General features: G+C 37.4%; 1 protein-coding gene across 3 annotated transcripts in view; it reads right to left on the minus strand.

The window, feature by feature from the left end:
- Positions 1 to 1,300: 1,300 nt before the first annotated feature.
- Positions 1,301 to 27,359, minus strand: part of LOC101413726 (transport and Golgi organization protein 1 homolog) — a 170,561-nt gene continuing 144,502 nt past the window's right edge. For 2 of the 3 annotated variants that reach the window (XM_058285723.2, XM_058285722.2), the window contains 16 exons: positions 22,236 to 22,257; positions 19,865 to 19,953; positions 19,060 to 19,182; positions 16,662 to 16,749; positions 15,030 to 15,082; positions 14,851 to 14,941; positions 14,536 to 14,674; positions 8,994 to 9,095; positions 8,331 to 8,391; positions 8,184 to 8,219; positions 8,032 to 8,099; positions 7,802 to 7,896; positions 6,065 to 6,138; positions 3,628 to 3,775; positions 2,231 to 2,288; positions 1,301 to 1,478 (listed from right to left, as the gene is read on the minus strand). In XM_058285723.2, the coding sequence (XP_058141706.1) occupies positions 3,692 to 3,775; positions 6,065 to 6,138; positions 7,802 to 7,896; positions 8,032 to 8,099; positions 8,184 to 8,219; positions 8,331 to 8,391; positions 8,994 to 9,095; positions 14,536 to 14,674; positions 14,851 to 14,941; positions 15,030 to 15,082; positions 16,662 to 16,749; positions 19,060 to 19,182; positions 19,865 to 19,953; positions 22,236 to 22,257 (1,125 nt within the window). In that variant the 3' untranslated portion in view covers positions 1,301 to 1,478; positions 2,231 to 2,288; positions 3,628 to 3,691. The remainder of the gene's footprint in view (positions 1,479 to 2,230; positions 2,289 to 3,627; positions 3,776 to 6,064; positions 6,139 to 7,801; positions 7,897 to 8,031; positions 8,100 to 8,183; positions 8,220 to 8,330; positions 8,392 to 8,993; positions 9,096 to 14,535; positions 14,675 to 14,850; positions 14,942 to 15,029; positions 15,083 to 16,661; positions 16,750 to 19,059; positions 19,183 to 19,864; positions 19,954 to 22,235; positions 22,258 to 27,359) is intronic. The other variant, XM_058285724.2, reaches the window with a different exon arrangement.

Consider the following 27,359-nt stretch of genomic DNA (forward strand, 5'->3'; position numbering starts at 1 on the left):
TTAACTTCCACATATTTATGAATTTTCAAGTTCTCCACCTATTATTGATTTCCAGCTTCTTTCCTTAATGGTCAGAGAAGATTTGTATAATTTCAATGATTTTTAAATCTACTGAGACTTGTTTTGTGACCCAACATGTACTCTATCCTAGATGATGATCTATGTGCATCTGAGAAGAATGCATATCCTGCTTTTTGGGGGTGAAATATTTTGTGTATGTCTGTTAGATCTAGTTCATTTATCACATTATTCAAGTTCTATGCTTCCTTATTGAACTTCTGTTGATAAGAGTTTCCAACTGCTATTGTAGAGGTGACTATTTCTCCCTTCAGTTTTGCCTTATGTATTTTGGGGCACCATGGTTAGGTGAATAAATATTTACGTGTTTTTTTTTTTTATGGTTTCCCCCTTTTTAATATATAGTGTCTTTCTTTGTCCCTTACAATAGCTTTTAACCTGAAGTATATTTTGTCCAATGTTAGATAGCTATCCCATCTCTTTTTTGGTTACTATTTGCATGGACTATCTTTTCCCAAACTTTCCCTTTCAATCTCTTTATATCTTTGTTCTAAGGTGAGTCTCTGTAAAAACCATACAGTTGGATCATGATTTTTAATCCATTCTGTCAATCTATGTCTTTTGATTGGGGAGTTTAATCCATTAACAATCAGTGTTACTGGAAAAACAGTACTTACTTCAGCCATTTTGTCCTTTGATTTTTATGTCATATCTATTTTTTATCTCTTGTCCTTCATTGTAACTTTTTTTTTGTAGTTGATCTTTTCTGAGGTATCCCTCTGATCTCTCCAGAAGCCCTTTTGTATGTAGCATTCCTCAGAAGCTAGTGTTCTGCCTGGGAGTCTCAGGGGACTTGGGTTCCTGTGCCTATATATGCATTGGGTTCTAACTCAGTGCTGTGAATACCTCTATAGTCTGGGTCCCCAGTGGGAGGGCCCCATGCTGCTGCCTCTGGAAAACTCCAAGCTATGTGAGAAAATTGAGGAGAGGGGAGAGGACTAGCTGGTCTGGGACTGAAGTTTCCTACCTGATATTTGTCTCTTTCTTTGATTCAATGTTTGTGGAGTCCGTCTCCAGTCTCTATGTCCTCCAGAGTTATAAAAGAGTGAAATTTGTCCTTACATTTGCTGAATATCTAGGGAGGCTTTTTCAGGGGATGTCTTACATTGCCGTGTTGACCTACCTGTTTTTGAACAGCGTACACAATAAAGCACACTGTCTGTACTACTCTGACAGGGATTAGTGTTAGTGAGTCCTACAGAAAGGAGACACTTAGAGGGCGTTTGATAGCAAGAAATTTATTAGGGGACTACCTATGAAAGATAAAGGGAACAAGAAACAGGTTTGGACAGGGGAAATCATCAGATATTAATGTAGGTCTGTCACATTTTCTAAGATTATAATAACTGCAGCATGATGATTACTGCTGAAGATCCTCTTCAGATATCAAAATGATGGTCCTGTAAGGCAAAGGATTATATTTAAATCAATCTTTATGATCTTTATTTTCCCTTTATACATTTTGTTTTCTGTGATATTTCTGTGGCCCATGTTGAATATTTTAGTGTGCCTGCATCTGTGTGTCTATATGTAATGAAACAAACTTGTTTTCATATATCAGATATATATCTCTGAATTGAACTTTGTACAGAATCTGACCATTACCATTTTTTCATCTGGTAGGAGTTGAATTTTTATAAATGTGGGTTGGAGTCTTTGCCTTAAATTTTGAAATTGGAATTGCAAATAATTTGAAAACTCATTGGATGTAGTATTAGTTCAATTTAATGTACCTCATAAGACAACTTTTAGAAGATCTTCTGTGTGGAAGTAATGTCATTTAAACCATGAGTAGGAAAAGTATGCAGTAGGCACTAGATATTTTGAAAGGTTCTTTATTTATGTGTATATCGCTTGGTTCTCATAATGGCTTCAGAAAACAAGTAGTATATCAGTTTCCTATATATAAGGGCTAAGATTAAGAGTAGAATCCAGATAAAGTTGGTATTGTGAGTAAAAGGCAGGAACACAGGCACATTATTGGGAGAGTGCATGATGTATTTGTGGGCATGAAGACAAGTATCAGGGGTAGGAAATGGAATGCTGGAATGTGGTGATAGAGGTAGAGCTGAGGCAGATCATGAAGTTATGAATTTTCTGCTAGAAGACTGACTTATTATGAGGCCAAGGGAGTTGTTCCCCTAGACTATACCTGAAAGAAGACTAGATCTTGTCTTCAATTTTGGCTCACTGGCACATAGTATAATATCCTGTCAAAACAGAATTAAATTACCAAATTATACAAAGAATTTTTTTTCAAACAAATTCACTACATTCAGGCCAGGATTCCAAGAGGAAAGCCATATATACTTCAGGCGATGAACTCAGGGTATTATGGCAACAAAGAAATGCTGGGGAAGATAACTTCATTGTCCACTATTGGGCATTTTGAACATTCACGCAGCAGTTCTGCTGGGGCCTCACGCTAGGCTTCCAACTCCCAACTCTAGCTCTCATCCCAGCAGGAACTGTTTTGAGGTCCATGTTCTTGGATTCAAGAAATATTCATTTTTCATCTACTCAGTTTTTCCTTTTCTGCAACATACTCACTTATCCCTGGGCATCCAGGGATTCATACAGCCTTTCTTTTGACCTCCAGGGCCCTTCACTTGTGTTTCTCTTAGGGGTGATTGTCAACATTGTGCCATTTATTGCATTAATCTCTCTCCTAGAAACATCTTAAGCTCTTGAAGGTTGGAATTTTTCTTATCCCTTGTACAGTCAGGCCAAGACCAGTGTTCTATATACATTTGCAGAACTGTTTATTTCTGGCTTTCTAAAACCAGCCTCTTTTGTTGTCTAAAAGATACATCTGCTTTCCAGCTCAGTATGGGGAGATGATTAAGGCCATCATATATCCTAAGTAACTTGAGGAAAGTTACAAAGTCGTCAACCAGAATTACGCTTGCATTGGAAAGCTGTGCCAAAGCAAATGTGGCTTTATAAGAAGGAGTTGTATGAAAGCAGGAGAATTGCATCCAGCATCCATGTGGATTCTAAGCTCCCTCTTGACAGAGATGTGGAGTGGACACAACCATTCTAAGGTCCACAGGATGGAGGAATAGAGTAGGGATTACAGTGGACTTACTGATATTCTATTCGTGAACTATTGTGATTAGCAATCAAAGAAAATGTGGCATTGCTGTGGAGAAAGTGGCCATGGTGGCTGCTGGGGGTACAGAGTGGGAGGAAGAGATGTGATATGGGGGCATTTTCGGGGATTGGAGCTGTCCTGGGTGGTGCTGCAGGGAGTTACTGGACACTGTATGTCCTCCCATGGCCCACTGGGTGGACTGTGGGAGAGTGTGGGCTATGGTGTGGACCACTGACCATGAGGTACAGCGGTGATCAGAGATGTATGCACCAAGTGCAATGAATGTCTCATGATGATGGAGGAGGTTGTTGTTATGGGGGGAGGAGTGGGGTGAAGGGGGTGGGGGGTATGGGGACCTCATATTTTTTAATGTAACATTACAAAATAAAGACAAAAAAAGGAGTTGTAAATGAAAGTGCTTTACAATTTGACTCTGACTTTTCACTTCATCTTACCAAATGGAGGAGGTGGAGGCAGTGGGTGAAGCCACCAGGGTGGTGGAGGCTGCCAATAGTCCATTCATGGTGGTGGAGGGCCTCCCATGGGGTAGGGCATGAAGGGTGATCCTTGGAAAGGAGGGGGCCCACTTGCAGCCATATTATCCTGCAAAGCAGTAGTTAAAGTTAAGAAATATGTTGATTTGACAGACAAAACCACCAACATCAAAAAAACTGAAATCCAATACATACGAGTACCAGTGTGGGAAAACACATCCCTCCCACTCAGCCCCACCCATACTACTTAGAGATGTTAATACATGCCAAGAGGGTGAACTTCTGTCACCACTCATGCCACTTATTTCACTTCCTGTGAGAACATGTAAGGAAAGACAAGGGAAATGCTAGGGAAGTAATAGATGTAATTCCAATTAATAGAAGTGCATATTCCTAAATGACATTTTTTCCCCAAAACCACCTTTCAAACCTCCCTTTCAATCACCACAAAACCTATCTATTTGCATTAAAACCATAATGAGAGAAAATGAAAACCAATAGAAAAATCACTGCTCTTCAGACACCTTAGATAAACCTTTCACATCATATCTCATCCACAGAACTCTGAAAGTTAGAATGACTAAATTTGGGTGAATAGAGACTCTGAGGAGAATTAGATCATTTGCCCAGGGCCACAGCTTGTAAGAGACACAGCCAGAATGGATACCAGGTCTGCCTGCCAGCCCGGTTTTTTCCCCCATCTGCTTCTCTCCCTGACAAATAGTTCTTCTACTCTGGAATTTCTCTCTCGTGGGCACTAGAGAGATGCATATTCCTGAAGTTTAGTGTGGAAACAGGGAAAATGTTTTCAAAGAAAATGAATATTACCAATAGAAGTTAGATAGGCACAGCTATATGTGTCTGAATTCATAGGTTATACTGTATTTTAAGTATTGCATGAGCTGCAGATGAGAATGCTAAATGACAGAATTAAAATAAATGCATTTTGATTTCAAGGTGGAGAAGTCCCATAGTATATGTTAAGAGGATTTACCACATTAACATTTACACAGACCAATAAAGAACATACATTTATCAATGTATTCCAAGACCTTTATTGGCCATACAGGTAATAATTGATTTTCACTCTTCACTATTTCACTTCCAGTGTTGCCAATTTGTAATTTTTTATAATTTTGATGAATTTACCTAATGTCTGACTGCTGGGATTCTGCTATGGCACATTTTCCAATAGAGATGACGTGATGCTGAATTATGTTATTCATTATGGATTTCCCTAAGAGCATTCAAATTGCATGAAGCTTACAAACAAAGTTGGAGGGATGTCATTTCACATTTTCAAATATGAGGATTAGAGATGTTCTAAACATGTATAATCTCATAATCTTATATAAGAATGGAATAAAGTAATAACAATAACAAAAATCAGTATGCAGTAACCCAGCAACATTTCCAAATAAAGGAGATTAGTAAGGAATCAAGCGTGCCATGATTTTCAAGTAGTGGAGGGAAGTGCCTTTCTTATTCTGTTCCTTCCAGAGATAGAGGAGTGCTAGCCCTTAATTCCTCACCCTCTGTAGCAGTTTGATGTTGTTGATGAACTCCAAAATGGAATATTGGATTATGTTTGTAAACTGGTCTTTTCCTCTGGGCATATTAGAGTGTATTGGTTTAACTTTACTTGACTAAATAATGATTGAGGCTTTGATTGGGCCACATCAATAAGACGTTGCGTCCTACCCCCTTGGTGGGCGAGGACTCAGTAAAACCACAGAGCAGAGAAGGGAGGTTGGAGTTTTGATGTTGGAGTTTTTGATGCTGAAGTCTTGAGCTGGAGCCCCAGGAATAAGCACACAAAGGGAGCTTGGTTGTGAGGAAAGAGAGAAGGCCCCGGGAAGAAAAACAAGTCATTTGCCTACTAGTCTACAGGCCTTGTGGAGTGAGGCAAAGGGTAGAGAGCCTCATAGTCTACAGCTGAGATTGTGGAGAAAGCAGAGGAGCTGAGCCTGGAGAAAATGAACCCTGGGAAGAGAAGAAAGCCTGAATCCTAGAAGATATTGGCAGCCATCTTTCTCCAACATGGAGCAAGAGACTTTGGTGAGGAAAGAAACTTATGCTCTGTGGCCTGGTAACTGTAAGCTGCTACCTCGAATAAATACCTTTTATAAAAACCAACTGATTTCTGGCATGTTGCATCAGCACCCCCTTTGCTGGCTAATATACCTCTTATGGACTTAAAGCTCCTGGAAGTGCCAGCAAAATGGCAAGTTGGGAATGGGAAGGCTTCAGGATTTGGGGGAAGAGTTTTCTATTTGTAAAGAGACAGCAAAGATATCAATGAACAAGGAAGAGAATGAGGCAAGAAGAGGGTGTTATATGAAAAGATCAAATTTTCCTGAAATATTTACTTATGCATGAAAAGGATGGCAGCATTTACCTTGCCTTCTTCCATCATCTTAGCAGGGAATGAGCTTCTGGAGTTGTTGTTCTTCATGGGAGCTGCACCAGGTCCTGAATCAGACAAAGGTCAGAGACCTCGCCAAGGTTTACCCTGATTTGCATATTTCTTTACAGAAGAATAACAAACCCTCCACTCCCTTCCTCCATCATCTTGGGCTCTTTACCTCGCTTAGTTCCCTCACCAGTCCTAAGATATCTCAGGTGGACCTTTAAGACAAGGGGAAGGCACATCCCCTGACCACTGAGAAAGACATCACAGAACATGGGTGTATTCAAACCAAACAAGGAAAAGTGGATGGCTTAGGGATCATACTAGCTGGAAATGGACATTAAAACCAGGGATCTCCCCATACACGTCGTGTAAATGCCTTGCAGCCTAAGCCAAGTTGGAACATTAAAATAAGAATAGCCTTGGAGAGGAAGAATATCTTTAAATCCTACACATTAACCTCACTGGAACTGTTCTTCAAACCATAGGTGGATATTTTTAAATCTTTCTATCTCTGTGTAACCTGACTCCTATATTGGCCAGGTAATTTAGAAATTTTATGCATAGAAATGGACTTAGACCTCTTCTTGATTTAGAGGTGAACTGGACATCAGGATGAAGGAATCAAATATGGATTAGAGTGGGCTTATTGGTACTCTACTATAGAATTATTGTGACTCTAGCAATGGAAGAAATTATATCATTGATGAGAAGACAGTGGCCAGAGGAATTGCTGAAGGAGGGAGAGGGAAAAGGAGGTGTGATATGGGGGGCATTTTTGGCACTTTGCGTGGTCCTGAATGTTATTGCAGGGACAGATGCAGGATGTTACATATCCTGCCATAACCCACTGAACTGACTGGGAGAGAGTGTAAGCTACAACATAAGCTATAATCCATGCTGTGTACCAATGCTCCAAAATGTACCCATCAAATGCAATGAATGCACCACACTAATGAAAGAAGTTGTCAGTGTGGGAGGAGTGGGGTGTGTGGGGCACATGGGAACCTCTTATATTTTTTATTGTAGCATTTTGTGTGACTTATGTATCTTTAAAAAAGATAATAAAAAAGAAATGGACTTAGAGGCGTTAATAGTAACAAGAAAAGAAGATAATTATTGGGTGTAATAGTACAATTGTAGGGTAGTAGACTTGATGTAGGATGAGTAAATTTACATGGAAATTTAATGTATGGATAAAGTACTATAATTCATAATGAAATGTTAAAACACATGAAGAAAAAGAAGAAACTCAAAAAATTTTAAATAAGTGTTTGATTTTAAAAGATCTTACAGTAAACTATTATTCCTCTCAGAACAATCAGGAAAATTTCTTCCTGAGGCAGGACATTTAGTCCATATTCTAAAAGAAAAGAGGAAAAACTCCTTGAACCATATACCCTAGAGGGGGGAATGAACTTTGACCCAATGATCTTCTATGGATGCTTCATCATCTGAGAATAACAAAGAGGTCATTGTAGCAAGTGTGCATTTTCAGTGGACAGGTGTGAGCTCCACCATTCACAGGAGACAGACAAGGAGACATTCTGACTGGGGGGCCCTTTGACAATAATACCCTGTCATCCCACTAAGACAATCTGATTTCTTTAGTAAGTTCTTAGGACAATTTCTGGCAGCACAAGGACAGCCACGTGGAACAAAAAGCACTCTATGTGGATTTTCCAGCAGAAATTAAGTTGCTACTCTTCACAAAATGCTTCCTACCTCTGCATGGAGGGTTTTGCATGTCAGTTCTTCCCAGCATTGGGGCCTTAATGCCACATTCTTCTTGTGCCTTCTTATTTTGATGTTTTTCCAATCTTCAACACAAAGAAAGAAAAGAATCGAATAAACATTAGAACAAGATAAAACTATCCCTTATTTGATACCAAATAATGTGGCCTTAAAAACTCAAAAACATGCTGAGAAAAAAACGGATGCCAAAAATCCTGTACCTGGATCTCAGGTAGGCAGCTTCTCTGGTCTCCTTGACTATCGCTTTCTCTAGATCTCGAATTCTGATCTATAGAGAACAAACATACATGCACATTCATTTGTAGTAGAAACTGAAAAAAAAGAAGGAGCCACCACCACAACAAAATCCTACCCAGTTGTCATGTTCCTTCTTCTCATAAAGAGCAATCTGAAAAACACAACATATAAACATATATATGTTTGGGGATTCTAAAGACTAGTACTTATATATGAGTTAGATACTGTAGAATGCTGGGATTGCCAATAGAAAGACTGTTACCTCTTGTTTGAAGGAGCTCTCTGCTTGCTGTAGTTTTTTCTCCATTTCTTCAATTATTTTCCTATGAGTTACAATCACTTTCATCAGATAAAGCAAAGTAGTGACCACAAAATCAAATATCATTTCTATATTCCCAGTACCCTATAAACTGCACCTATACAAATTAAAACATACTTCACATGATTTTAAGAGTACAGTAGGATCAAAGATATTGTCTCAGTTTATTTACTACTTGCCAATTGGAAATCTCTCAGCTTACATTTTATCATGTCTTGACCCATTCTTAAAATTTCTCTAATCAATCCTAGAATGAATATCTTTCATTTTAATGTGTTTTTCTTACTTTTCTTATGTTCAGTCCATATTTCCCATGACTATGACAACTTGGTCTGTCAAATGGTATTATCACTGTACCAAACTTCCTTAGGGATCCCAACAATTACATCACCCCCATTTCTGGCTAGCACTGGGAATCAATAAATTATTAGTAACTAAACATTTTTCTTCTTTCATAAAAGTAACTTTTTTCCCTTGTATAAATTCCCAATTTCTTCTCATCATTTATTTATGTTTCTGAACTACTTGGGTCTAAATAATGTACAATAGTTCAAAAACATTCAACATTGGATACACAAACTGCTGGTGGTGAGAAGGTGAGCTCACTTATAATTCTCTACTTCCTCCATAACCAAACTGTTTTTTTCCTCTGCAGCTGACAGCTCCTTCTGGGTTTTCTGCTGCTTGTGCTCTTCATGCTCAAGTTTCCTAAGATGAGAAATAAATACACAACACTGTCCATTTACTTGTGAAATTCATGTTTATTCCCTCCCATCATTTTGAAGACCTTCATTAAAATGTCCTTTCCATTCTTCCACATAAATGCATACATTCACAAACACCATTAGAGGAAAGATGCAAGTCCCTTTTGACAAACTCTGGAATGCTGGCAAGTTGTCTACTTTTGGACCTTCCCCTCATTAGATCCTACTCAATAGTAAATAAAATTAGCAAATGTAAATAGTACATATGAGACATTCTAAATGACCTTTGGGGGAAAGTCATTTGTGGTGGAACTTTTAATTCCATGTGGGAAATGAGGATTGACCAATTTGTCACAACTAATCAGATTAGGATGAAACAGGAGATGGTTATTGGTTTGATTTCTCTATGGGAAGACGTTTTGATTGCACATCTTATGAATAACACTGACAAAAAGAGATAACTGCAGGATATGGCATTATTAAAAATGTGCAGTTAGCTACATGACATTCCCACAGCTCAGAAGTGGAATGTCTAACATCTACTTCAGAAGTTTCTGGTTGAGAAAAAAGGCAAATCTTAGTAAAGGCAACATCTATGGAATTAAAAAATGATCTCCCCTTCCCCAGAGTCTGAATGATTTTCCCTCCAAAGAGATTTTAGGTACAACCTTCAAGCTCAGGGTATCAATCTTTAACTGGATTCAGTTCACTGATAGTGTTGGCAAAGGACAATGGTCAAAAAATGCTTGATTTGCTATGTTGTCTTGTGTTATTTTTTGGGGGGTTCTCATTCAAACTTCCCAAATGATTCTTGATTTTCTATAATCAAGAGCATTATTTAAAAAAATCTCTAGGAATGAGGGAAAAGACACACAAACACACACACACAGAAAGTAAGATTTATGCACTTGTTTCTGGCCACCCAGAGCATACTTCAGCAAGTGCTCTCTGTAGTCACTGTAAAGGAGATGGTGTGCAGGATGTCAACGGGTACAGAGCACTGTTCTGGCCCTAATATGGCTCACAGTTTACCTCAAACAAGTTGCCAGTAAGGACAGAGCAACGCTTGCTTCAGACTTGAGATGGGATAAGGCAAAACCTGATGCTTGCTGGAAGATGAGGGACTCTTTTGCTTCATCACTCACACATTAAAATAACAGCCAAAATTTTCAAGAAATTTAAAGGTCAGATGATGAATTTTATCAAAGAATTAGAAACTATAAAACTGAAAAATGAAGTACATCAAATTAAGAACTCTAAGAATAGTTTCAACAGCAAGTTTGACCACAACAGATGAGTGATTTAGGGCATAGGAAAATTTCTTGGAAAAAGTACCTGGCATGATGTCAATGCAATAAAAGAGATTAAAAATTAGAAAGAGAAGTAGGAGACACTGTGGAAGCAGGAAAATATTTAAAGGGAATCTCAGAAGGAAAGAGTGAGACAGAAGCATCATATGATGAGATATTGGATTATGTTTGTAAACTGGTCCGTACCTGGGCATGATTAAATTATGATTAGGGCTTTGATTGGGCCATGTCAGTAGGGTGTTGAGGTCCAACCCTTGGTGGGTGGGGCCTCACAGATAAAAGACATGGAAAAGGACAGAATTGGATATCTGATGTTGGAGTTTTGATGCTGGAGTCTTGAACTGGAGCCCCGGGAAGTAAGCACACAGAGGGGCTTGGTTGTGAGGAAAGAGAAGCAAGCCCTGGGAAGAGAGGAAGCCTGAACCCAGGCAGATGTTGGCAGCCATCTTGCTCCAACATGTGGCAAAAGATCTTTGGTGAGGGAAGTAACCTATGCTTTAAGGCCTGGTAACTGTAAGCTACTACCCCAAATAAGTACCCTTTATAAAAGCCAACAGATTTCTGGTATTTTGCACCAGCATCCTTTTGGCTGAATAATACAGTGAGATAATAGCAGAGTTAATTCAAAACTGAGGAAAGACATTACAACAAAATTTCAAGGCAGGCTAATGATAACAGTATAAATACACACACATAATCAGTAACCAGGTATATCTCAGTAAAAACCAATGGAAAACAAAATCAATTATAAATCAAAAAGAAAGCAAGAGCATTGGGTGGGACAGCTTCAGAAGATCAAAAATAAGAATATTTCTTATTTCTTTCCTTCAAAAAATCAATGGGCATTGAAGACAATAGGTTTTCTTTGTGGTAACTAACTGCAAAATCAAAGTCAAAGGGATTATCTTTTTAAAAAAGAGTTAAAATAAACATTTTTTTCATTCAAATAATAAACCATAGGGATGTTTATTAAAGTATTTTCTTCAGATAAATGGAAAAAATCTGACAGAAGTCTGAAGATGTAGGAAACAATGAAGATTGCAAAATGATAAAAGAAACAGATCTAAAAAGAAATTTCCATAGAACATGTCCAATACACTAAAGTCTTGTGGGGTTAAACCATACATAGATTTAAATATATTTATTGTAATATCAAATATTTCAGTAAGATAGTAGAGTTAAAAGTTAGGAAGAGATAAAATATTAATACATATAAGACTTGAATATGGCAAGATGAAGACCATTTTAGGGTAATTACAAAAAAGAGTAAAAGGTCATATATCTTTCAAACAGTGGGAAAAATTCAGAATAAATAAGTCTATAAAAGATGGGAAGAAAGAAGAGGAAAAGGATAATTTAAAGCCCGTTATGTGTAGATTCAAACTCATTTTTCAGGGGTCATATTACATTTGAAACAATGACCTGTCTTTTTGTCTCTTCATCTGTTCATGCATCATCATCCTCTAGAAGATACTTAGTAGAGCATAGAGACCTGAGTGGGCAGGAGGTTACCATGTGGAAAGAATGTAATAGAACATTTTTGTTGTGGGGCTAATGGTATATACTAAGTCAAATAAAGTTTTAGGTGGCTCAAAAGTGCTCGGGAGGAGGCTGCAGCACTATACACTTGAGATGAAACTGGAGGGAATAAGCAGCAAGAATATGATAGCAGGGATCTACGAGGAGAAACACCCTGTATTCTGCTGAAAAACCTGGAATTGACTCTGGAGGGAATGGAGCATCCTCCTTAGAATGTAAGCTTGGAATGACATGGATGATGTACAGTTGAGCAAGTTAACACTAGCAGTTCCGAAGAGGAAGGATCAGAGCCTGGAAGAGGCAGGTAAAGACAAGAAATTGGAGATAAGTACATCATTTAGGATACCAGGACAAGAAACAAGATCAGGGTCTGAACTCAGTGGCTTTGAGACAGAGAGGGTAGCAAACAGACAAGGGGACTGTCATGGAGGAAGGAGAAACTGAATCCATTTCATGATTAAAAACAATTGTGGTTATTTCAGGTAATTATGAAGTTTTGGTAATAAATGGTGATAATATATTCATAACATTGTGAATGTAATTGATAGCACTGAATTATATATGTGAGGGTGGATAAAAGGTGACATTTTAAGTTGTATATATGTTGCTTGAATAAAAAACTTCTAAAAAATATAGACAGTACAACACAAACAATGGAGACCATTAAAGACAATGGACTTTAAGTAATCATATAGTTACTAAAATGTTCTTTCATGAATTCTAACAAATGTATCACAATAAGGCACGTTATTAATAAGAGGGTAGAATATGTGAACTCTGTATTTTATGCATTTTTTCTGTAAATCTACTACTTCTCTAATAAAAAGTTTGACTCTCCCCCCAAAACTCAGCAAAATAAAAACTGTTGTTTAGGAACCAAAGATCTATAGGTTGCAGAGATTTGTTTTTGAAAAGCCATTAAACATGAGCCCTAAATGACAGAAAAGTGACTGCCTGGTTTTGTTGTTTAATGGCATTAAACAGTAGTGGCCTGGACAATGAAAAAGACTAAACTGCATTTGCTCAGTAAGAGAGGTCTTCTCAGAGGTAGCCACATAGATGGATTAAAAAGTATATCCACAGATTTAAATTTCTACAGCTACAAGAAACCCATTTACAATAAATCTGGTATTTTCATGGAAGATCTCAAATAGCACTATAAAATTTATGTAGACTGAAATAACTTATAAAACTTTCAACAGCAACTCAATTCAATTCAAGTCTGACTCTACACAGAATTATTCAAGACTTCACAGATCAAGGGCAAGCTTCTCTAAGACTGCCTCCACTCCACACCAACCACAAGTTTAAGGGCATAGGCCATGCATGCTTCAGAGAAACTGGTTATAAAGATGTATGGGTTCCCATAATCATGGGTCCACTAAGTTGCTGGAATGATACACAAATGTCTCTGAAAGTGCCATACTTATTATAGTGAAAAGGATACAAATAAGAAAGAGCCAAAATAAATGATGCATTGGAAGGGATATGAGGGATTCTCAAATGCAAGTTACCGTGTTCTTTCCTCGTGGAAACAGAATGCATCATCCTCCTGGTACAAGGATATGTTATCTAACTCCAAATTTTGAGATGTATTCTTCTGAGAAGTAATGAATTACCCAAGGATATTTACCAAAGAGCTCTTTCCATTTTCTAAACCTCCAGCATTCTTGCCAAGCCACATTTTATAGCAGTTGGTCTGGGTAATTGCTTTTTATTGAGTAAAAAATAATATGACACCTTTTATACCTAAAGCTTTTTTAAGTCCTTAAAGATTTTATCCTACTAAAAAACACAAAACAATTGTAAGAGGTACTACAACAAAGGGAAGAGAAGTCCAAATTATGTTACTTGGTCATAGAGAAAGCAAATATGAATTAACTGGTAGAACAAAGTGAGAGCCTGAACATACTAATGGACAAGTACCAGCAAACTGCAAACCACCTTTAGCTACAGTAACTAACCAGGAAACCCTGGTCCACCAACTGTAGCCATCAGCACAGTATCTACACTTTCAGTTGAGGAAGGCAAACCACAAACCCTGTAACAATCACACAAAAATAGTGAGAATTTGAACATTAACTGACAACTTCCCTAATTTTTTGCCCCTGATTCCAATTTATGCCAAACGGGGGAGGCCAAATATGCTTAACCAGCCACGTAGGATGCCCCACTTCTAGTTAGCCAATCTCAGCTTTCTCATGACAACAGTCTACAGTCAGGACATATGTAGAATCTTCCTTTTCCTTTCCTACTAAATCTTTTCCATTCCCCTGCCTGCCTTTGACTTGCTGCATAAAATGCGTGATGGTGTTGACTCCCTTACCAAAGAAAGCCATTTATAGTTATTCTGTTCTTCTTTAGGTTTTTTCATTTATTTCCACAACAGAAAAGGCATGGATCATTAAAAACACAGGAGCAGGGATTTTATAAACTATAGAATATGGAATTGAAGACAGAAAGGATAAAGCTCATTCTGCACAGATTAAAAACAGCAAAAATACTGGGTTAATTATATAAAAAGCAATTATCTACACTGTTCAACACATTCACTAATGCAAAATTAATTGTAATTATGACCAAAAATAATCTTACTTTTCTGCAGACATCTTTCTCTGTGCATAGATTTCATTAAAAATCTCTAATTTCATGCTTAGGGTTTCGCATTCCTCTTCCTTTGCATGTTTCATAGACCTCAAAGTATTGCATTCATCTTCCAGTTGCTTTTGATATTCTGAAAAGATAAAATATTTTCCCTCCATGTATTTGCATATGGACTTAAAAGTAGTGAACTTGTTTGAGGTAGGGAGAGGAGAGAGATTGGAATCCTGAAAGCATGAAGCCATTTTTTAGCTTTCCAGTGTAAAATCATTTCTGCTAAGTGGGGAATTTTCCAAACAAGCAACATACCCTCCAGGTTACATTTAGTAGTCATCGTGGATCCCAGTTTATGCTGTAATTTTTTCAGGTCATCCTCAGGTGCTGATATTGCTGCTTTTGCCTAAGAATTTCAGAAAGAGAAATACTGTAAAATTCAGGAAGTATAAGAATCCAGGTAGTACTAGAATACTCTGTAAAAATTGTTATACCTGGGAGACATCCATCATCTGTGTCGCTGGAATTTTCATCTTTTTATTCACATCTAAAAAACCAGAAGAGTTTAATTGTTTTATATTTCTTTGTTTTGTAACTTTAAGTTTTCTTGCTTCTAAAGTTTTCCAAGAAAATAGAGACTTATTCCATTATCATTTTCAAACATTGAAAGGAAAAACGAGTTAGTCAGCAGAACTGATCAACTATAATGCACTTTAAGAAATTGGAATATAATTCACATACCACAAATGCACCTTTTCAATGTGTACAATTCCGTGGTTATTAGTTTCTTTATAGTCATGAAACAATCACCACTATCTAACTTCAGAGCATTATCCTTTGCCCCCAAAGGAACCATTAGTATCCATTAACCATTAGCAATCTCTTGCCACTTCTGTCAAAACTCTGTCTTCTATCCCCTGGCAACCACGAATCTACTTTTTTTCTCTTTTGATTTGCCTATTCCTGAATTTAATGAAATTATACAATGTGATCTTTTGCATCTGGCTCTTCTCTATAGCATAATGTTACAATGGTTTATCTACACATAGTATATATGGATACCTCCTTTTTTATTGCCAGATTACATTCCATTATATGGTAAGTGTTAATTTCACAGGTCCACTTGGCTAGGTTATGGTGTCCAGTTGTGTGGTCAAATAAGTACTGGCATAGTTCTTACTGTGAGAGTGTTTCATAGATTTAAAACATTGACCAGTCATTTGTATTTATGGCAGATTATACCTACAACCAAAAAAGTTAACTGCTTTCTGAAAGAATAATCTTTTCATTTACTCAGCTGGAGGTCTTAAAGGGAAATTTAGGATTTAAGTAGTCAGTAAAAAAGAATTTTTATGCCTACTGAAAGGCCATTCAGCTTCTCCTTCTCCTAGGGAATTCATTGTTACTACAGAGTTCGCAACTTGGATCCTGCCCTATGGAATTTAAGTCTGCCAAATTCCTGTGTCATGTGAGCCAATTCACACACACACAAACTCACACACACACATATTCAGTCAATTCTATTTTTCTAGAGAATTTTGGCTAAAACATGGAAATATCACATTTTATTTATCCATTAACTAGTTCATGGACATTTCGTTTATTTCCAATTGGGCTATTATGAATACTGCTGCAATTAATACTCATACACAAGTTTTTGTGTGGATATATGCTCTCATTCGACTGGGATATATTTACAAGTGGAATTCCAAAATCAGATGGTACAACTATATTTTACTTTTTGAGTTACTGCCAGGATGATTCCAAAAGTATTGTCCTCTTACATTCACATTAGTGATGTATTAGCGGTTCCAATTTCTAGATCCTAGTCAATAGTTCTTATTCTCTCTCCTTTTAATTATATTCATCCAGAGGATATGAAGAGGTATCACACTGTGTGTGGATATGTGTTTAACAAGAGTTTAATTGAGGTATAATTTGAATTTAATGGAAATGAAAGCAAAGGCTCTGTGTTTGCCCACCTGAACTGGACAGAAAGAAGCATATAACAAAACCAGTAATAGGTCCCCACCGTGCAAATAGTTAGGAGATTCAGCCTAATCAAGAAAGTACTTCTGTCCTTAACTACAGTATAAGGGATCCAGTCTCCCTGAGATTCATCTTACCTGTCAGTACTTCATTAATACCCAGATTTTTGTCCTCAAATGCAGATTCATATGACTCATTCAACTGTGATATACAATTAGTCAAAGCCTAAAAAGTGAAAAAAGAACATTAGAATGAAGATCCCCTTTTAGTTAAGGAGATTTAAAAGTTTATTCATTATTGAACTTCTCTTCACAAGAGCCCTAGACCATAGTAATTCATATATACAATATACAGTACTCCCACACATCTACCATAAAACCTTTTCCCTTCCACAGTGATATTCTTATAACTTCTTCATATTATTTATGTAAACTGATGTACAGACTCTGAGACAATAGCTTTCAAACAAGGTGACATCTGTGCTTGCAATGTGGTCCATACTTTAGGATATACAGTTTTCTAAATTTTTAGTTATCCTCTGTTTTACATTATGGTTTACATTATTAGTCTGTGGTCCCCTATATGTTTATGGTGTAATATTACATGTTTTATATCCATCCTTGTGTACTCTCACAAAACTCCTCTCTTACCCCACATTTACCTTGGTTCCACATATTTAACATCCATTTTCCCCTCCCCTTGGGGCCCACAGTGACAGTCAACCTCCATTTCCCGAGGAGCCACATCCAGAGATACTTGCAACAGTATCCAGAGAAGTTCAATAATTAGGGGAAAAAAGAAAAGAAAAAGATAGGATGTAGAATTTTTCCAAATCAACACGTATTCTATATCCAACCTTTAAACCCATTGCTATATTCCATTTTACTAGTAAGGGATCCTGACATTATATTGGGCTTCACTTTTCAGGAAGTTTTGGATCACAGAGTGGTTCAGCAATGGCAGCAGAGGAATACTGGTATAGGATACTATTGACAGGTGATATATGGCTGACAGGGAGCTATACAGGGCATATGTCCAGGGTGCATGATAATGTTTGGATATACTCATAGTGGCAACAATTAAAAACAACAGCTGGTGGGGTACTGAGTTCCTGGCTGGGGGTGCTCTGTCATGGTCCCTAGGGGAGCAGTGGCAGTCCCCCAGGTGCAATGGTAAGGACCAGGAAGGAATGAGGGTCCAACAGTGAGACCATGATACTAATGACTATGCTTGTGAGCCTATATGACTGAAATAAGAACAAGGCCTAGAGCAGCACTGTGCCTAGGAATTTCCTCCTGACAGCCTTCATGTTACTCAAATGTGGCCACTCTCGAAGCCAAATTCAGCATGTAAATGCAATGCCTTCCCCCCAGTGTGGGACATGACACCCAGGGATGAGCCTCCCTGGCACCAAGGGATCACTACCAAGTACCAACTGATGATGCAACTAGAAAATGACCTTGAATTAAAGGTTCAATGTGGATCAGCAGAATATCCCTGTCTACATATAATAACATGACTTTAAAATGCTGTTTGACCTAATGAAAGGGGGAAATGGAAAGGAGAAATGAGTTTATATGGCTATGAGTCTCTAAAAAAGAGTCTAGAGGTTGTCAGAAGGATTGCCCTTATGCACACCTGAGCAGAGTCTAAGAGACAGATAAAGTAGATACAACCCCAGGTATTGGTTCCTTTGAGGGCTAAAGAGACCCACGGGTTCTATGGTCATGGCAGATGGGGTTCACTGCCATGTCAGATGGCCCTTCTTTGGAGCTGGTGTTTCTGCATGATGAAACTGGACTCAGATGGGATCTCTTTTCACAAGACTTTCATGCTACATTACTGGAATTGTAGTTGGTGTTGGGGTTTAAGATATATTTAGGGGATTTGAATCTCTGGACTGACAATATGATAGCCAGGCCCTGAGCCTCAACAGACTTCAGCTCCTACACTCCAACTTATTGGACTCACCCCACTCAGCTAAGATGGAGTTGAAGAAGGACAACCACCACACCATGGAGGCTAGAGTGCCTACAACTGAAAGCAGGAGGATTGCATCCAGTATCCATGTGGAATCTGAGCCTCCTCTTGACATAGAGGTGCAACGGACACAACCAATCCAAGGTCCACAGAGAAAAGGTGGTATTGGAGTGGGAAAAGTGGCCATGGTGGCTGATGGGGATGGGGAAGGGCAGGAAGAGATGAGATGTGGAGGCATTTTTGGGACTTGGAGTTGCCCTGGATGGTGCTTCAGGGGCAATCACCGGACATTGTATATCCTCCCAGGGCCCACTGGATGGAACATGGGAGAGTATGGGCTATGATGTGGACTATTGACCATGAGATGCAGAGATGCCCAGAGATGTACTTACCAAATGCAATGGATGTGTCAGGATGAAGGGAGTGAGTGTTGCTGGTGGGGGAGCAGTGGGGTGGGGTGGTGGGGTTGAATAGGACCTCATATTTTTTGAATGTAATATTTTTACAAAATGAATAAAATTAAAAAAAAAAGTTTATTCATGAGATGAACCTTACAGCAATATTACTGTCTTTCTCAGTCATAGCTTTTTCCAAGTCTTTCTGTTTGTTTTCTAGGTACTTGATTTTTTCAAGGAGCTCAGAGTTCTCCTTTCTATGACTTTCAATTGTTTGCTGCATCTGAAAAGAGATAAAAACTGTATGAAATAATTCAGTATTTTTACACAAGAGATGTTAGCATCATATGACTGAAGCAAGGAAGAAAGAATCTATGTCTCCTCATTGGCCTCACATTCCAAACATTTCAGCTTATAGCCTTGAAGAAAAAGAGTGAAGGTGCTCCCACCATAAACCCTACAGTGAAGATACAATGTTGTGTTTGAGCCCCAGAATTAGCTGTTAAGTAAGCTGGTCGAGTCTAGAACATGCCTCAGAAAGCACATTTGTGCGTGAATAACAATATTTAAGGGATAAACAATTCACACACGATTCATTTTCAATGTGAATGGAAGTATCTTATCTCAGTGTCTCCCAGTAAGAGTCTGTGCCATATCTTGAACTCCACCTTAACTACCCTCACTTGGTCACTGGAGCAGTAACTGCCCAAGCAGGGTCATCAAAGACCTGACTTTTGTTCTAATTATCTTGTCATGAAAAACATTAATTATAGTGCTAGTAAAACCATTTTGCTGAAAGCATTACTTTGCACAGATAGTGTTTGCTTTGAATTTGGACTATCTAAAGAACATGATGACATAAATTTACAAGATGAAAGAAAAAGTAGCATAATACCTGAACTACAGGAAAAGGGAAGCAATTCAAGGTGAAGCCATGGTAAAAAATAGTGAAAGGAAAATTATACCTTCTGCTCCAAAATGGATATTTTTTGGGCAATTTCAGCATTTTCATCCATGAAATTCTTGGTCTTGTTAGAAATTTGTTGTAAATTGACTAAAAACAAAGAAAAACAATCTCTAAGATTATTAGGAAAACCCAAAATTGAATTCACTATTTTATTGAGTGCAAAGGTACATTATCTTCCTTTTAGACATAAATTATCTATATAGTATTAGCATCATGCATGAAAACAGCATCTTTTAATTTCATGGCATTCTATATTTATAAATAAATATCAACATAAGGAGGAAGTGTAACCAGATCAAAGTAGTTTTTTTTTTTCAGCTAGTGTTAATAGAAGAAATTGTAGCATTGATACGGCAGGGTTTTAGAAGGGAGGGGGTGGGATGAATAGGTGGAACACGGCATATTTAAGATGCTAACATTTTTCCATATGATACTGCAATGATGGACACATGACATTATACTTTTGCCAAAACTGATAAAACCGTACAGTACAAAATGTAAAACATAATGTAAACAATACTTTGGTTAGTTGCAATGCTTCAGTATTGGTTTATCAATTATAACAAATGTACTACACTAATATAAGATGTTAATAATAGGGAAAACAGTGCATGGGTGTGCATGTTATATGGGAATTCCCTATACTTTCAGTGTAATTTTCTTGTACTGCTAAATACTTCTCTAAAAAGTTTATAAAAAATAAAAATGAAAAATATTATTTCCATGAGATTCCTATTTTTTTCAAAGATGGGGTGATCAATAAAAGAACTCATCTCTCAATAATGGAGGGTTTAATGTAATTAAAAAATAATAATAATAAATAAATATTAAAAAAAAATAATGGAGGGTCCTCTACAAAATGTTGCATCGATAGCAGGCCTGAAGATTTTATTTGCGTGGAAAAACAGAGACATCAGTGACTTTTTGTTGAAAAGTCACTCATGAGAGTAGAAATTTGAATGTAGGTAGTAGAAATACTTTTTATCAATTTGTCTCCCTTTTGTTATTCTTTTTATGTGTACACAAGTGAATTATGTGAAAAAGTCTACAACTGAGGTGCAAAGCTTCTTTAATAAACAAAAAATAAAAATTCCATGTGATAAGAAAAAAATGAAAGAGCTTATCTCTCTTTTCATTTATATCACTCTTAGAAAATGAAAGTACATTAAATAGCTTCATCATTACCAGTGATGAACAGAAATTTGCACACTCTATACATACTGCAAATTCTAAATATCAAGGTAAAGAAATAGGTCACTGCGATTGTTTTAAAAATTATTCTCTCTGATTCTCCCCTCTTCTAAGGCTATTTATTTTACAATTCTTTAAAGTCCTTTCTAAAGTGTTACATTATTGGCCTAGCAACAGGACTCTAATTTTCTTACTGCCCAGAAGATTCCATTTCATAAGAATCAGAGTGCGGGCATGAGAAGGGTAAGGACAATGGAATGAATACACACAGGTCTATCTTTAGCTTTACCAGTTAGCCTATTAAAGATGTTAGACAATTCAAAATTCCACTAAGACTCAAGATTTTCATCTCCAAGTTGTGAATGTTAGCACCTACTGCCGAGGAAAACAATATACCTAAAGTACCTGTACCTTACAGAAGGATAACACATGCAAATCATCTAGATCAAGGTGCAGTATTCCCTCCTCCTCCACCTGGCATTTTATTCTCTCACCTGACCCCAAATTGCACACTTACCTTCTCTTTACCCAACATGAACGCTCTGTTACTTGAAATCACTGTTCTTACCATACAAAGGCTACCAATCCTGGAACTAACATTAGCAACTGAGGGACTTTAATTTAGGCAGGCAGCTTCTCTGGATCTCAACAGACGCCATCACTTAATCACTTACTCATCACAATCAATGAAGCATTTGCTGAGTTTATTATCCCCACTTTGTATCATATTCCTTTCCACTCATTCTCCACTGAAATTAATGGCTCCCTCCACTTAACACTCACAAAATTTTGTTTAAACCTCTGTTATAGCAAATACCACATCTAGTATTATCTAGAATTTTCTCTGAGCCTTGAGGTTTTAGCAGGCACAAACAATTTCAGATTCATGTTTACTTTTACCCAAGAGCCAAGTTATGGACAAACCTTCTTGCAAATTTCAGACTCAAATCATCACTTGTTTCCTCAACATTTTCCTCTTCCTGGTCTCCTTTCTCAGCTGGTTACATCTCCATCTACTCTGTCATATGGGGAAATAACCCAGCAACAGGGAAACTCCAAGAAGTAAGAAGTCAACCAGATATCAGAAGTCACCATATTCCCTTTAGTTGAATTAGCATCCTCATGAAATACAAGAATGGAGAATATATTACAAAACTAATGGAAACCTAAATGCTTACCTTGATATGTACAAGGTTTTACCTAGAAGATGGAAAACAAAATTAAAATATGACAAATATATTAACAGAAATCTATAGTTCCTAAGAAAATAGTAAAAAATGTATTCCAGTAAAAATATACTTATATTATAATTCAACATAATACATTCTAAAGTATAAAGAAAGGAAAAAAAGTTTCCTTTTTAAAATGGCGATATCTTATAGGCCATTTCCAGTCAAAGCACTAAGGTAAATACTTTATTTTGGACCAAAGTCTCTCTAAAGTATTTTAAATGAACACAAATGTACCTAATTTTAAAAAAGCTAATGATGGAATTTTTATACGCTAATGCATCATTAACCTAAAACTATTTTTGTCAGCCTCAATATAGATAATTAAGTTTAAATCCCTTTATTGTATTAGAAGTCTCTGAGAATACAAAACTAATGTTAAGTATTCACACTAAGATATACCTCATTCTCTTATCAGATACATCTTAGACATCTTATTCCAGCGTGGTTATTTGCTGAATTGGGAAACAATTCTAAGGAATCAGGTGCTCTAACTTTGTCAGACCACTAAAAATTTATGTCTTCAAATCAGAAAAAGAGTAGGACAGGGTGAAAGAAAATGCACAAGCAACAACTGAAATGACAGTTAACATTTCAGGAAAGGGCAAAAACTGGTTCCCTAACCCCAAACTTTTCCCGAAGTCATCAAAGAATTACCGCACAATATAATACAGGCGGCACACCATGTATATCCCATGAAAAGACAAACTTCCTTGTCATGCAGAACATATTTCTCCATTCAAATATTATAAATGGTGATCAGATGCTGAGGGAAACCCAAAAATCTTGCTGTGAGATGAGAATTTAACTGTAGTATCTAAACACCATTCATAATAATTTCATTACAGTAAAAATGCAACCAGAGAGGTCCAACCAGAACATGGATTTTCCACTATTGTTGCACTTGCTCACAAGACCAGTGAGCTTCCTCTGCAAACAGCCACCCATCCCAATAGCCAGGGGCAAGCTGAGAGGAGAGATGGACAGGAGACTGAGGACAAGCAAGCCCAGAATAAAGTTCTGCAGCACAGGAGAAAGTAGCCACAGAGCCAACTGAAAAATCAGAGCAGGGATTGGGGACTTGGAACCAGAGAAATGTAGTGGTAAGTATGAAATGCATTCATTCTTCTTCCTCTCCATTTCCCCTTGTACTCTGTACTTTTCCTTTTTCTGAGGGGAATCCCAGAGGCAAGGAAGGGATAAGGCAAAGCACAAATCTAGGGGGAAAGACATTGCTTTAAAAGGTTATTACAATAGCTATGCCATGGGAACCATTCAATTATGTTGATAAGTCCATTATAATTAAGAAAACAGGAAACTGTTCTCAATTTTAGAAAACTTGCGCTCAAAACTTCTGCCCCTTTATTATGCTAGCTTCAGTCATTTGCCAAACTCATTTTTACAGAATGATCTGTTCTGCAAATTATGTTTATAAGTGAGGAATTAGGACTGTCAAAAAATATACTAATGTCCTATTCTTTCCCCAATTAAGAAGTTAAAAAGAACCTAAATTACAAATCAAACCCAAAGGTACCTCCCTTGAATGTGGAACAAATGAGGGGATATGTCAGAACATGTGAGCAGAACACATTTTTTTTTTTGCCTGGCATGAGAAATCATTTCATTTCTAAATGGCGCATTATGTTTCAATTAATTGTGCCCTAGTGTTGGCCTCAGTCTATCCAGGTCTTCAGTTTTCATTCTGGTCTATCATAAGAAAACCCATGCAACAAATATTTGGTGAGTATAATGATTTCTTACATCTATGGGTCGGAAATGTATTATTTTCTACATAGAAAATAAAATTACTTTACTGGTCTGGGAACACACAGAATCAGTTGATTTTGCCCAGCTCATGAGACAAAACATAAGAGAATGATGCATTCAGTTGTGTACCAGCATCTTCTTCTTTTTTTTTTTTTTTTAAGTACCTGGGATTGAACCCAGGACCTTGTAAATGGGAAATAGGTGCTCAACCACTGAGCTACATCTGCTTACAGCACCCTCTTTTGACACAACCACCCAATTTATAATACCCCCAAAAGTTAAAATACTCAGATGAGATTTACACAAAGTTGTTCCTTAAATCATCTTCAAAGTATAAAATGCAGAAACAACTTAAATGCTGTCTATATGGAAAGAGTGTTAAATGGAAAGATAAACTATAAGATATCCATAAGAGAATATGCATTAATTCCAACAGAATATTGTAAAGATTTTAATTATTATTTAAATATACTTACAAGTATATATCATACGCTTCTAAATTTATTATAGAAAACCACAGAGAAGAAAGCATAGCGATATGCACATACTCACTACAAGACGTTTATAGGTTTCTCTAGGGGCAAGGGTGAGAAAGGAAGAATAAAGGTAGAAAATGTGAATGAAACATATCAAAATGATAATATTAGTTTGGTGGTATGATTGCATGATTTTTATTTTTGCATTTTACCTTCATTTTCCAGATTTCTTTTAGGACTTTATTAGGATTTTTCTAATTCAGAGAAAAAAATATATAAAAAAATAAAGCAAAGCAGATTTGGAATATTTAACCCAATAAAATTTATCTAATGAAATGTGGTCTTGATATTATTTTAATCACACAAACAGACAAAAAAAGATAGATATTTTTCAAATTTTGGTTTAGTTTAGTGATTAAGATTTTTCTTCTCATGCCAGGTGAGTTATTTATAATAGTAAAACAAATGAAAAAGTCTCAAGGTCTAATATTGGTATAACATCTGTTAAAATATTTTGCATTCATTAATATATTTATCCATATATTGACACATTGAGTTGTTTTAGTTTGCTAAAGGCTGCCAATATAAAAAACCAGAAAGGGAATGGCTTTTCTAATGTGAATGTATTAGGGTAAAAGCTTACAGTTCTGAGGCTATGAAATTGTCCAAATCAGGGCATTGTTAGAGATACTGTCTCACCAAAGGTCAGCGACCGGAGATCCTAGACTTTTGCCACATGGTAAGACAAAACAGAAAGTGATCTCTGCCTTCTCCTCCAGAACACTTTCTCCCAAAGCTCAGCTGTGGGTGACCAGGCTCATGGCTCAACTCTCCTTCTCCTCCAGGGTTCATTGCTTCACCTTTGGGCTGCTCCTTTGCGTCCAGCCTCTGGTCTCTCTCAGCCTCCCAGGATTTCCCTTTCTGGGGCTGCAGGTGATACTAGAGTCCTCTCACATGGCAGGGTAAAATGATGGCTCCTTTTCTCTCCCTTCTCCTCCATTTAGACAGGACTCCCAAAAGAGGATTAGGAGTTCCACAGTCTAATCCAAGGCCCTTAACTGAAGTGATCTAATAAAAAATGATGGAATCCAAAGGTTCCTTAACTGAGTCTAACTAAAATTTGCCACATACAATAGACTCACATGCATAGGAACGGGTTACCTTAAGAACATGATTTTCTGGGGTCCACAAAAGATTCAAACTAGCACATGAATTAAAAAGTTAAAAGAGTATGCATAGAAAAACTCTCTTTTACTTAAACGTGGGAATGTGTTTGAGTAGAAAGTTCAACTCAATTTAAGGGTAAATCAACTCAAATTAAAAAGGGGACTTTTAGGGAGGGATCACACTTGACTTGAATTTTGTTCCTCTTATACACTGATTTTTCAAGGTGCATATATTATTGGCATAATAAAAAAATAAGTAAAGACCTTTATTTTAGGAGAAAATTACATATGAGTTTGTAGGAATGCAGAGGATTACTTTTAAGTGAAATACATGGGCAAAAATTTTACAGCAAATATATGATACATATAGCATCTCCTGCCTGATTGAGTATTGTCCTCATCCCTGTCCCACCCAACACCCAACCCACTCTTACCCACAAGTCATCTCTTGCCATAACTCCTTGGATGCACACTGAGATTTGTCTGCTATACTCTTGAACGCTGCCGTACTGAGCACATCTTGTTTTGAGAAAAGTGCATGTACAAGACGTTTTTAAAATATATTCAGAGAAACAGATGTGGCTCAACCAATAGGGCTCCCATCTACTGTAGGAGGTCTAGGCTTTGATGCCCAGGGTCTCCTGGTGAGGGCAAGCTGGCCCATGCAGTGAGCTGGCCTACATGGAGTGCAAGCCCACACTGGAATGTCGCCCCATGCAAGAGTGCTGGCCAATGCTGAGAGCTGGCCCAGTAAGATGATGCAACAAGAGACACAGAGGAGAGAAAATAAGAAGGCATAGCAGAACAGGGAGTTGAGGTGGTGCAAGAGAGCAATCCCTTCTCTCCTACTCGGAAAGGTCCCAGGATTAGTTCCTGGAGCCCTCTAATGAGTATACAAGCAATCACAGAAGAACACACAGTGAATGGACACAGAGAATAGACAATGGGGGAAATGGGGGGGTGGGGAAAAATAAATAAAATAAATCTTAAAAAATAAAATGAAATATATGCATTTGAGCCTGTGGCATTCAGCCAACTTTGGTGCCTAGCCCTATGTAATTACTTGAAGGAACTTCTTGCCTTCCATCTCCAGGTAGCAGCAGTTCTCTGTAAATGCCCTTAATAAATGCTTAAGGACTAATCACCCTGGTGTTTAGTGACTTTTTTCTCAAAATCTCAACAGGCCTCATTTTGGGGCAGTTTGGGGCCATCCCAGCTGGGTCACCCCATTTCTCCTTTAGGGGTGAGTCCTGCTGCTGATTCAGTAGGACACATGAGAAACATCAGTTAATGAGTAGATAAACTATACTTTTTAACCAGTAAAAAGGAGTAAATGACTGATACTTGCAATATGAAACTCAAAATCTTTGTGCCTGGTAAGAGAAATCAGACACAGAAGAGTACACACTGTGTAATTAATTCCATGTCTGTGAAATTCTATTACAGGCAAAAGGAATGCACAGTGACAGAGAGCAGATCAGTTGGTGCTTGGGCCTGTGTGGGAGTTGAGGGATTAGACTGCAAAAAGTGTAAGGGAGTATTTGTGGTATATGAAAATGCACCATATTTTGTATATGGTGATGGATATTATAGATATAATCAGAAAACCAGTCAGCAATTTTCATTTTTAAAAAGTCTAAGACTTTTTTTTTTTAAGTACTGTG

Source organism: Dasypus novemcinctus, chromosome 23, assembly GCF_030445035.2.
Source record: "Dasypus novemcinctus isolate mDasNov1 chromosome 23, mDasNov1.1.hap2, whole genome shotgun sequence".
NCBI classification, from domain to species: Eukaryota; Metazoa; Chordata; class Mammalia; order Cingulata; family Dasypodidae; genus Dasypus; species Dasypus novemcinctus.